This window comes from Ammospiza caudacuta, chromosome 3 (genome assembly GCF_027887145.1).
Source record: "Ammospiza caudacuta isolate bAmmCau1 chromosome 3, bAmmCau1.pri, whole genome shotgun sequence".
NCBI lineage: Eukaryota > Metazoa > Chordata > Aves > Passeriformes > Passerellidae > Ammospiza > Ammospiza caudacuta.
In genome coordinates, this window is record NC_080595.1 from 60244284 (window position 1) to 60256696 (window position 12413).

General features: G+C 38.2%; 1 protein-coding gene across 2 annotated transcripts in view; it reads right to left on the bottom strand.

The window, feature by feature from the left end:
* The window catches only part of PCMT1 (protein-L-isoaspartate (D-aspartate) O-methyltransferase), a 36214-nt gene that overhangs the window by 2670 nt on the left and 21131 nt on the right, over nucleotides 1–12413 (bottom strand). Inside the window, exons 6-7 of one of the 2 annotated variants that reach the window (XM_058800774.1) lie at nucleotides 9635–9720; nucleotides 7912–8081 (exon numbers count right to left, since the gene is read on the bottom strand). In XM_058800774.1, coding sequence (XP_058656757.1) covers nucleotides 7912–8081; nucleotides 9635–9720 — 256 coding nt within the window. Of the gene's footprint in view, nucleotides 1–7864; nucleotides 8082–9634; nucleotides 9721–12413 lie in introns of both variants that reach the window. The other variant, XM_058800775.1, reaches the window with a different exon arrangement.

The window sequence follows — 12413 nt, forward strand, 5'->3', positions numbered from 1 at the left end:
ATCAGGAGTAGGTTGTGGAAAGGCTGGGGGCAGGGCAGTGTGTGTGTGTGTGTGAGCTAAAAGGAGATCTAGTGAGGAGAAAGGATGAATCAAGAAGTCTCTCTAAATCACTGAAAGGAATCTAGAAAATGCAGAGATTTGTTCCTGTAGGACATTTAAAACACATTGAAATGAGAAACCCATAGAGCCTATATTCCAACCATAAAGTTATCATACAGTAGTGATTTGTTTAAGTATTTCTAAAGCATTAATTTTAATGCAAAACACCCATCAAATCTGAAAGCTGTGCCACTCTGAGCACTGGAAAACTCAAAGAGAAGAGTTTTGTCTCTTTTTTTTTGACAAGGCACAAGCAATCTAAAAATTCAGAATGAATTTGCTGCAATTTTTCTTTTAGTAGGTGCATCAGCCTCCTTAGCTGAAGCAAACAGTGTCTGAATTAGAAAAAAAGCTCAGTAATGTGATTGCTGGCTCAATACACAATAGCATTTCCAGCTATCATGCAAACTAATCCACAAAAATATAGTTCTACATGCACACATACAAAACCTTTAAGTTCCAAAGACATTATTATGCTCCAGGAATCATACAGCATGGAATGGCAGCATGCAAAACATTGTAAAAGCAACTGAAAAGGCTGTAGAAACTAGTGCTTAAATGACTAGTTTTCTATCTAATGCAGTTGGGATGCAAACGTTGTGATTTGTAAGTGATAAATATTTGCATTCTTTGCACTTTGCACTGCCCCCTAATAGTAAAGTACTAATCACACAGCTTTAGAGCACTGCAGTAATTACACACAGCAGAAAAAAGCAGGAGGCAGAAGAACACATCATGGCAGAGATAAAGAAAAATCTGTTTATAGCTAAAGGTTTGGAAGCGCTCCGTATTTGCCTATCTCACAGAATGGGTATTTGCTTATTTTAAACAGATAAAAAGAAATTAACATCTGATACCCAATTTAAAATGCAGTGCCAGTGAATTCAGGACAAGTGCTTCATTCATCCCTAACACTTCCAGGAGCTGCATCATCAGTTCATTTTTACATCTTCAAGAAGTATATGTAAGTAATGACTACTGCTGTTGCTGGCTTAGTCTCATACGCCTAATTGTGGGTGTGATTTTAATCCTGATTCCTACCACACACTCACAGCTTTGTAAAACCCTGGTCTTTTACTGTGACAAGCAATTCCTAATCCTTCAAATACAAGGCAGATCCTCAAGAAACTGTAAGCCTAAAAAACATTCTGTATTAACTTGGAAACTATTAAACACAATGATTCTACCCAGCCACAAATGTTAGCAGGGCTTTTGCATAATGTTGCTAATGTACTTAATGTATTTAAAGTATGGGTCTGTTTTATTTTCCGAAATTATATTTCTACTTAAAACATAAAAGTATTATATAAATATATCATTTAAAATAAATTATATTAGCATGGCAATGTTTTAATTGTTGGTATTTTTCATTGCTTTAACATTCCTGACCACTACATCCTGTATGTGACATTCAAAATAAGGATTTTCATATTTTATTTTTTAGAACATTTACTGTATATTAAGGGGATCAGCTTTCCTCAAGAGGTTTTTCACTTGCTCTTCACTACTCATTAATCTAACAACAGCATGCCAGCTCAAACTAACCTCCAATATAAGTGTTAAAATTATACAGCATTTATTTTCTACAGATTGAAGTTGAATTTATATATGCATTATTGGAGTGGATGTATTAGAAAGTGCCAGAAAAGTCTCAGATCACCTGATAAGTAACAGCTGTCAGCTTTCTCCCTAATGTAGCACAGCTTGCAGACATAAATACATACTGCAAACCAGCATCAGCTGACCTGAGCTGATCCTGTATGGACTGGAAGCTGCCAAGCTAGGAAATCCACCAGGTTTCAGTGACTGGTAAGAATCAGAATACATTATTCTATCTTCCCGGTGGTATAACAAAATCTATCCTGCCACAGAACTTAAAAGGCGACTCAAAAGATTGCTCTTTCCTTGTTAAAACTATCCTGTTGTCCTCTAGAGCAACAGGAAAGACCTACTAATTTGTATTCTTTCTGGCCCCCGCTATTTACTGTGACTCTTACACAACTCAACTAATTTGTTTTCTCTCCCCCTTCATATATGCACTCCTTCCAATCTGCTTACCAGCTCCTGCTTAGCAAGCAATATATATATTTAGGGTTTAAGTCACCACAGAAGTCCTTCTCAGGCTTTTGGAATTGCAGCAAGAGAACCACTCATCTATCAACTGAGGCATCAAAGCAACTCTGTAAGCTCAAGTTAAAGCAAATTTCAGAAGTCATTAGCTCAAAGTTACTATTCTTGAAAAAAATGTAAGAAAGTTTGAAAAATTTTCGCTTGCTTCCCTTCATGTATATGAGGGAAAACATATACATGAATACTCTACAATTCCCATCATGAATATTCAATAAAAAAAACAAGAAACATTCTCAGAAAAAAATCTAATATGCAGCTTTTCAGGTAAATTATAAACTATAAAGACCAATAATCTTATCAACAATAAGTCTGGGATACAAGTCACACAGCTTCGTGATCCCTCACTGTCACTTTAGGGAAAGGCATTCAAATATTTGAACAAACATTTATAAATCTATCTGAAATCTGTATCTCACTCTTTTAGATCTACTTCAATTTTCTTGTCATTAGGCAGCATATGACTTTCCCTTCTCAATACATCATTCATCTATGAAAAATATGTTGTCATTACTGAAAGTGAAATTCAGAGTGTAGCCTTTTATGAATTAGAAATACAGCATATACTCAGTGTTTCAGCAGCCCATTATTTCTCACTTTATGACTTTAAAGATGCAATATGAAGACTTCCAGCATTTTAATCTGGAAAGGTGCTATTATAAAATATTTATTATTTGCTATGATCAATCATAAAATTGAGAATAAATTGAAATTATAAAGGAATTTTTTCAGTAACCTACTGTATCAGATATATCACATACACTTTTACATAATTGTGTTGGGTTTGCCTGGCAAGGTTTTGGTAGTGGTGGGGGGGGGTGGTGCTGCAGGGGTGGCTTCTGTGAGAAGCTGCCAGAAGCTTCCTCCAGGTTCTATAGAGCCAACACCAGCTGGCTTCTAGACAGACCCTCCACTGGCCAACACTGAGCCAGTCAGCAATGGAAGCAACACCTCTGTGGAAACACATTCAAGAAAGAAAAAAGTTATTGTGCAGAGAAGAGCAGTGTGAGAACATGTGAGAGGAGCAGCCCTGCAGACACCCAGATCAGGGGAGGAGGGGCAGGAGCTGCTCTGGGTACTGGAGCTGAGATTCCGCTGCAGCCCATGGTGAGGCAGCTGTGCCCCTGCAGCCCATGGAGGATCTCAGGGATGCAGAGATCCACCTGCAGCCTGTGGAGGAGCCCACGCTGGAGCAGGTGGATGCCTGAGGGGAGACTGTGACCCTGTGGGAAACGTGCGGGAGCAGGCTCCAGGCAGGGGCCTGCAGGCCCATGGATAGAGGAGCCCACACTGGAACAGGTTTCCTGGCGGGACCTGTCACCCTGTACAGAACCTACACTGGAGCAGGCTGTGCCTGCAGGACTGCATCCAAGAACAGTGACCCACCTTGCAGCAGTTCATGAAGAACTGTAGCCCATAGGAAGGACTCCTGCTAGAGAAGTTTGTGGAGAACTGTGTCCTGTGGGAGGGACCCCCCACAGGAGCAGAGGAAGGACCCCTCTCCCTGACAGCAGCAGGAAGAATATGTGACAAACTGACTGATTGTAAACCTCATTCCTTACCTCCTTGCACTGCTGGGGGGCAGGTTGTAGAGCTAGGAAGGAGGGAGACAGGGTGCAGGAAAGGTGTTCTTAAGGTATGTTTTACCTCTCATTATCCTGCTTTGATTTTGCTTGGCAATAATTTCAATTAATATCCCCAACTCAAGCCTGTTGTACCCATGGTGGTAACTGGTGAGTGATCTCTGGCTGTCCTTAACTCACAATGGAGCCTTCTGTTGTGTTCTCTCTCCTCTGTTCAGTTGTGGAGGGAGCAGCTTTGGTGAGCACCTGGAATTCAGTCAGGGTCAAACCACCCTGATACATAATTCATAATTCTTAAATTTAACCTAAAATATTTTGTGCAGATTCTTCTTGCCAAATAAAAACTTAAACCATAATCATTACTCTGCATGGCCTGAGAAGTTGCAGCAAACATACCTGCTAATTTCAAACTAATTTGATCAACTAGCTCACCAGGGGCACTTGAAACACTGAATAAGAGTTTCTAAGCAGAAACATATTAAAATGTATCCTAATAAATACATTTTCCAAAAGAGTGTTAATCATGGTTTATGTACAGATAAGTGGGATACAGTAACAGCCCCAGTTTAGTCATTGAAGTTTTTGTTCAGAAAGGTCATACTGTCATTATAATTCTGTATTTTACCAGCAATTATAAATTCAGCATGACATTTATAAATAATTTCTACTAATGCAATATGTAAGACAAAAGTAGTTGTTACAATTTTTTAAAAGCTGCCTGTCTGGAAATCAAATCCAAAATGCAACAGAGGCTCACTGCTGTTACTTACATTGTTATTCTCTTATGCCTCTGTATCAGCAGTAGTGAGGCCAGCAGGACAAGGTATTCCCTGTAAGTGTTTAAAAGATGACTTGAAGTGGCCCTTAGGAATATGGTTTAGTGGTGGACTTGGCAGCACCAGGTTATCAGTCAGACTCAATTACCTTAAACCTTCTGTGACACTTAAAATTGTCTTTCCACATAAGTAGTAAGTGAAGTAGTTTTATTTCACAGAGAAATAAAACCAGAGAAATCCTAATTTATACAAGATCTGCCAATAAGACAGCCATTAAGCCATGTTCCCAACCGTGCAACACAAGGCCCTCTCTCCATCCTATTTTTTCAGTAAAAAGCCCAGAACAACTGAAGTTTTATGTCAAAGGATACCCTTTATCAGTATAATCACATAACTGGGCATTGACTGCTGGATTTCTGGCACACTGCATTGTTTTGTACCAGAGATAGAGTTCCTGCATATATTCTACTTCTGAGTGTCCCAGGGAGTCACATTTGAGAGGATTCCCACTAATATTGGGAACTTAAAAAAATACTACTGCAACTGAGCCAAAGCTACAAAGTCATGGCCTAAATTTAAAGAAATTTAACAGTATTCACAAATAAGATGCTTTATTTAGCAATGTACTGAAATCCAAGGAATCTTTTCCTTCCAGCTAGTCCAGACTTCTTTCGCTACAAGTTTTACATAGTGAAGCATGATACAAAATACCTGAAGATAGGGTTGACTTCAAACACCACTTAAAGAGTGTTGTGCTGCTTTGTAAAAGCACCTTACAGCCCCATTAAAGAGTGAATGGCTCAGCAAAAATGTAATAGCTTCTTTCCTGCCAACTGGAGGGTCTGCTACCCTAGGAAAATGCTGCTGGTCTATCAATTGTGTCCTCTGAAGGGACACCCGTTCTTCATTCAATGTGATGAAAGAGTTACCTGCATTAGGAATCAAATCACATAATATAAACTAAAAGAATGACAACCTAAACACACAGAATTGAGCTAATCTTAAAATGATTGTTGTTTAATGAATTTGAGATTTACATCAACTAGTCTCCCATACACTACAGATTTCTATTACAGAAATACTTAGAGATGCTTTTTCAGAGGAGTCTCTAAATTAACTCTGCTCACAGATCTTGAGCAATTTAGAAAAGAAAAAATGAAATCCAGGAAGCGAAGAAAAAACAGCTCTTTCATCTTTGATGCCAGCATAGAGAGCAAATGCTGACTTATAATTAGGAATTTCCTTAGCAGCAGCTGCCTGACCATATACTTCATAGCCACCAACAAGGAAAAACAAAGGAAAGATGTGACCTCCTGTAAGGTCAGCAGTAGACTGACAGTTATCCTAGAAAATGGAATGGGAATTTTCTTCAAATCACAAAAAGGACAATTAAAGAAATAGCAAATGTTACAAGAAGTGGACTTCTGAGATTTTCTTTAACAGAGAGTTCCAAGACTGAACAAAATTTAAATGCGCATAGCAAGATACAGCCTCTATGTTGTTGCAGATGAACCCTTCAGGCTAAGCACTTATATTTTCTGATAACACCACTGTAAATTCTTAAATTAAAAATATATAAATAAAATCAAGAAGTGTTTCAGAAGAGCACAGAAACTAGTACAAATTTCTGGGGAAAATAATCCTCCAGTATGCATGACTGAAGAAGGCCCAAAGACAAGCTATTAGCTCTTTCCAAGCTATTATACAAAATGAAACACCAAACTGCACCAAAGAGATGCTAAAAACTCAGAATACTAGTCCTTAACACAGTACCCCACCTTCACTTATAGCAAGGGATAAACACTGTCATTCAAGAAACCCTTCTTAAAGTGTTTTATGAACACACACTGCTATACTTGTTTTGGCATACCAAAAAAATCCCAGTTGCTACTATAATCAGATTAGGTGGAAATAGAAAAAAATCTATGAAAACTCTCTGAGAGAAGGAAGGTTTAAGAAGATAACTACTCTTTTTTAGAGCAAGCAAAGCATGGATTCCAAACTTAAATTAAACATTTGCCAAAGGAGGAAACCGACCACAAAGGAAAGCTTCCAAAGCCTTACAAGAGGCAGGAAATCCCTGAGTACCACACTGAGGGAATACTGGCAATATTTGAGGCCAAAGCATTCATTTGCATAACAAATACAACACATTTGAATAACAAGCACGCTTCACAAGCTTTGAACTAAGCAGTATCTCACTGAAGTTGTTTTAAGAGTAACTTGTACGTGGTGGCTATATAGTAATCCAAGAAACACTGAAATGAGGCTTCGCTAAGCAACAGTAAGCAAAGTGCTTTATTTGTACTTATTATGATATTTTGATAGGTTAGACTGAGTATTCCTGTATTCAAATCAAAAGCTATACTCCAAAATATCAAGGGGAAAAAAGCCAAAAATCTAAATTTAGGTTATAAAACTCAAGAGTTGTTTTCAGAGCTCAATGCAATCTCTGCACTTCACTAACGCCAATAATACATTCAACAAGCACTTTTTGCCAGGAAGCAAAACAGCAGTGCTGCTTTGTTCATTCACACACTAGCATGGCTTAAGCTGACAGCTGCATTAAGTCTATTTATTTATTCATTTATTACTGGCTGTTCAATTCAGCAAACTGGAAGGTTTCCTACTTCTAGAAAGGCATTTAGAATTTGCTGTATTGGCAAACACAAATACTGCCCCATCAGAGACAGATGACAGACTTCTAATAACCTGTCTGGGAAAATTTTCTAAACACTACTCAACTACATATATACTTCAGGGAAGAAGGAATTATCTTTTCTACTTTTTGCTACTTGGAGGCTAAAGGAAAAGCGCTTGCAAGATCATCTACATTTTCCACAAAGGATTTTGCAAAGATTTTTCTTCATTTGTAGTGTTTCAGAAAAATAAAAAAATGAACACCCAATTACCACTAACTTAAAGGACAAAACAGTATTTATTAAGTAAAATTTTACACTTCACCCTAATTATTGGGCAAAATAGTTATAAAAAATTCATTAAAAGTGAAGTTTAAACTTAGAAAATACTGTGTTTAAAACAACAAATAACAATCTTCAAAACACCAAAGACTAAAGAAAACATGTCCAAAAAAGACAAAGTGCAACCCATGCAATATTTTTCTTCTGCTTTTAATTTAACTCAAACTTAGCATAACCTCCTTTGGGTGATGTAGTAATGCAGACTGAGTCACTTTTCATGGTATGGAGGAGCAGAAAGCAATGACAGCAGCAAAGGCAAGCCTTGCAGTCTATCTGCTTAAAATTCACACCCTTTCACCTTGCATGTGTGTGGAAGAAGTAAGTGGAACAGAAAATCACTTCCACCTGGACCACTGCTTCTCTTTATCTGTTAAAGGCACATATATCACTCCCATCAGAGGCTTCATTTTGACACTGCCATCTTCTAGTTTGTCATACTGTTCGAGCATCTGGTTTCCCCCAGCAGGGCCAACTGGTAATATCAATCTTCCGCCAGGTTTTAACTGGTCTATAAGCTAGAACACAACACAGAAATTAGAATGTAACCAGCCACCTCAGAGAAGCTGGATCCAAAGTTTAATTAATAGCTTTGCCATTATGTATCCATCTACTTTTATGCAGTAGATAACTACTTCCATTAGGAAAAATAAAAAGTGCACTGAAAATGAGAGTATCACGGCAACATGGTAAAACAACTCGTATTACAGTAAAATAATTTAATTAACTGGGTAGGTTGCAGTTTTATTTTCTATAGATGTGGGGGAAACATGTAAATCACAAATTATTTTTACAGCAGATTCAATCTTTTGAAACTGTTTAATGCTGCAATAGTTATTGTGCATCAGTACAGGCCCATTGCGAAAAATTCTGGGGGTAACTGATCTCCCCTTAAGCCCTCAGAATAAGATTTGAGAATGGTGACTTTTCATTATTTCTCTTCCTGGAAAAATTTTGTCTACAACAAACTCACTACCCAACAGCTCCTCTTTCATTCTGTGAATGGAACAGCCTTTTCTGAAACTAGTCTAAAATATATGAATATGACTAAGATAAGTGACACGTAAATATAGTATGTGAGAAATGCTTGCATTTTTTTCCCATAGTTAAAGGAGGCTAATCACAGTAGTCTCAAGGAAAATTTCATACTTCCCAGACATCATGAAAAAAAACACTTAATCCCAATTCCTAACAAAAGTTACAATTACAAACTGTTTCATTTACAAATAAACTTTCAATTGTCATCTGTCAACATTTTGCTGGGAACACCCTCCTAACCAAAAAATTAAAAAAAAAAAAAAAAACCAACAAAATAACATGAAACAACAAAATCCAAAGAAATAAATCCCCTCAAACTAAAAGCACAACCTACTTTAAAAACATGAAGCAAAAAAAAAGCCCCACCACTGGTCATTGTTTGGAAATGTCCAATCTATCTATAACACCTCAAAGCCCAGTCTTTCGCTATCCCTCACTAAGATTTAAAAACCTTAACTGGCATCTAGCATATAAAAATCATGCTATGTATTACCATGTGCCTGATGAAAGGAAGAGAAAAAAAAATCTTATCAGTAAAAATGGACTATATGTATGCACACTCTAAAGCCCCTAGTTACTCTTCAGCTTCTCTAGTAAGAAGTGCCCTGTATCCATTCTGAAACCTTCAAGCAAATGGCACTGTTTGTACTTCCAGCTGAGCATTTTACTTTCAACAGACTCAGTGCTTTGGAACTTGGGAAATGCACTTAAATTTTGTAACTTGTTGTTTGATAAAATGTAATTACCTTATTAAATAAAATGCTCCAGTTCATTGTTATAATAGAGGGTTGCACACATGTCATTTTAAAATATGTTTATTTAGAGCAGAGTTATTAGAACATACAGCTTTATCAAACCAACAGGAAGCCCAGTTGTAAGAGAGACAAAAACCCCACACCATACAGTAATACCACACTGCCCACTGATACTCCCAGCAGTGCAAGCTACCAAGTATTTTACACATAGATGTATGCAAAGCATTCTCTACAGCTAAGGTATTACACAAACACACACACACAACATAAAGGCTTACTGCTTGGGGCACAACTGGGGCTGCAGCTCCAACATGGATTGCATCATAGGGAGCTTCTTCTGCATATCCCATTCGTCCATCTCCCACTGCAAGAAAACACCATTTTTTAAAACATTTTCAAAAGGATGGGAGAAAACAGATGGTTTCCCATATCTACATGTAAAAAATTAACACATTTGTAAAATAAATGCAACAAAACCTTGCATACCTTTATATGTGTATACACATGCTTATAAAATATACTAAATACTACTGAAGCATCTGAAAGCATGGGTTTATAATAGAAGTTCTTGGAAACATGGTCCACCAAGAAAAGAGACTAAAGTATTTATGTGCCCTACCAACTCCAGTGCAGGTGAGTTTCCTCCCTCATTTACCCTCTTAGAACATAGACTTTGCTTTGCCTTGTCTTCATGCACATAAACATTCCTAAACATAATGCAAATCATAAATCCAAAGCATTAAATGTCAGAAGCACATATCAGAAGATGCCAAAGGTGAGGAAAATACAAAGGAAGTGTTCCCATGGACTATATGCCTACAACTGCACTACCAGTGGAACAAAAGCCCACAGCCATATGCAAACATTAATGCAGCACAGCAGTAACCTCTGCACACCCCACATTCCAGCAGATGGGCCTCATCTCTTCTTCCTGCAGACAATCACTGCTAACACAGAGAGCCAGATGAGATTCATGGCTAAAGCTCCAGGAGGCTGCTTAGAAGATGCTAGGAGTAATGAAGGTTTTCAGAGGTTACCAGTGCTGCTTGAGCTTTGGTGGAGAACTCATGGAGAAGCACTCTGTCACAGATTTCTCATACCATCCCAGTTATGGGGAAGCAAAGAGTAACAGTTTGGGGGTTTTAAGCCAATGAAATGAGACAAACTAAACTGGACCTTAAGTTTTGAAAAAAGACAATGTGAATATGGCATCCACGGAATTTACAGGAAAGCAACAGGAAATCAGAGCAAGTTACACAGGCTCTGTCTGGAGCTATTTAGAACAATTGGTATAAATGAGGCTGAAACATTCATAAACTCATACTATGTGATTATAGAAGTTCCAATAATTAGTCAAGAATAAAAAACAGAGGTTAGTCCTCTGATCAGCACAAGTAGTTTGGGGTTTCCCATCTTCAGGTTGAGCTTTGACTTCTGTGCAAACATCACTATCACAGGTTAATTAAAACTGAAAGAGTCAAAAGAAGTGCTACACCCCAGTCACAGGCTGAAAATCTGTTAACTTTTTGCCTTCCAAAAACTCACAAAGCAGGAAAAAAACATGGTCACCCCAGCAGGTTTCATTTTGACCTCTATGATAAGGAGGGCCATCTGGACAATTAGAGCACCCTTAGGTGTATCCAAGACAGTACGGGAAGACCTGGACACCTCCTCAAAACAATTAACACTCAAGTATTTGTCATGTTCCTTATAAGGTCGTGAAAGATGACCCTGGCCAGGACCTTTAGCATCCATGGCTTTATGAGAGCACATTTCCTCAGAAGCCGAGAAGCCTCTTAGAGGTCAGTGGCATAAATACCAGATAAATACAATCATAAATAATGACATAAATACAATCAACTCTGACCAGCACAAACTCCAACCAAGGGTCACAAGCAAAAGCTGCCAAGCAAGAAGTACCAGTGCTTCAAGAGAACTCATCCCTATTGATTACCATTTCCACTAAGTCAGATGGCAACAGAGATCACCAGCAATGAAAGTTCCAGTTATTTCCAGGGTGTAATCCCTCTGACTGCCAAAGTGGATCCTACTGGAACAATCAATGCAGCCAAGCACATAATTTATACTTATATCTTAATAGCACTGTAGAACTCTTCTAAAGAAGCAGCAATAATGTGTTACTGAATCAAGCTGCTGTTCCATCAGAGATGGCAATGGAGAAAGGCTTCTTTAGCTTACTCATACAGATATTGCTAAAAATTACGTTAGTTTCACAAGAAGGCAGATCCTCATTCCCCAGGGCACACAGCGGCCATTAGAAGCAGTGGTCTCCAGTATTGCTGGCAAAAGAAATGATTGCCAAGTGGAAGAAGCAGCTGCGAAAGAAACTGCTGTCACTTCTGAAGAACATATGTATTCTGAGACATCAATGTCCCTAGTGCACGCTCCAGAGAAGCTGGAATGTGACTTCCACACATCTTAGCACTTTACTGACAGCAGTAAAACAGACCCAAAAACAAGTAATACCTTTCCTCTCAGAATCAATAGCTAACATCTTCAAAAAGAGCACACACCCAACCAAAGGGAAAAAAAAAATCATGTTCCTTCATATGCATCATGCACAGCATGGCTCTTCCCTTTTAAAATCCACAAAAATTCTTACAGTTACAGAAGAAATATATCCACCCACAATGGCAACAGTTTTAGATATCAAGAACATTTTAAAAATCGTTAAGTTGGCATTCATATATTCAATGTCTTTCAAATTATTATATTATTCAATGTCCAAGGGGAAAGAGCAGCCCAAATTTTCAGCTTGTGTTTACATCCTGAATAACGTCCCCTTCCTACGCTCATCTCCAGTTACATGCAGCCTGTTAGCAAAGTAATCGTGGTGGAGGGTGGCAGGTACTGATGAGGAAAAAACGTCAGGACATTTTGGTATAAAAGGGTTCTACAGCTTGATTATAAATCTAGACCTGATCTGCTGATCATAGTACCCAAGCCTTCACTCCCTCTATGCAGACCTGTTTCACACAGAGCTGTAGCATAAGCACAGAAACAGGAGAAAATTACTTCCCTCAGTCATTTAGAATC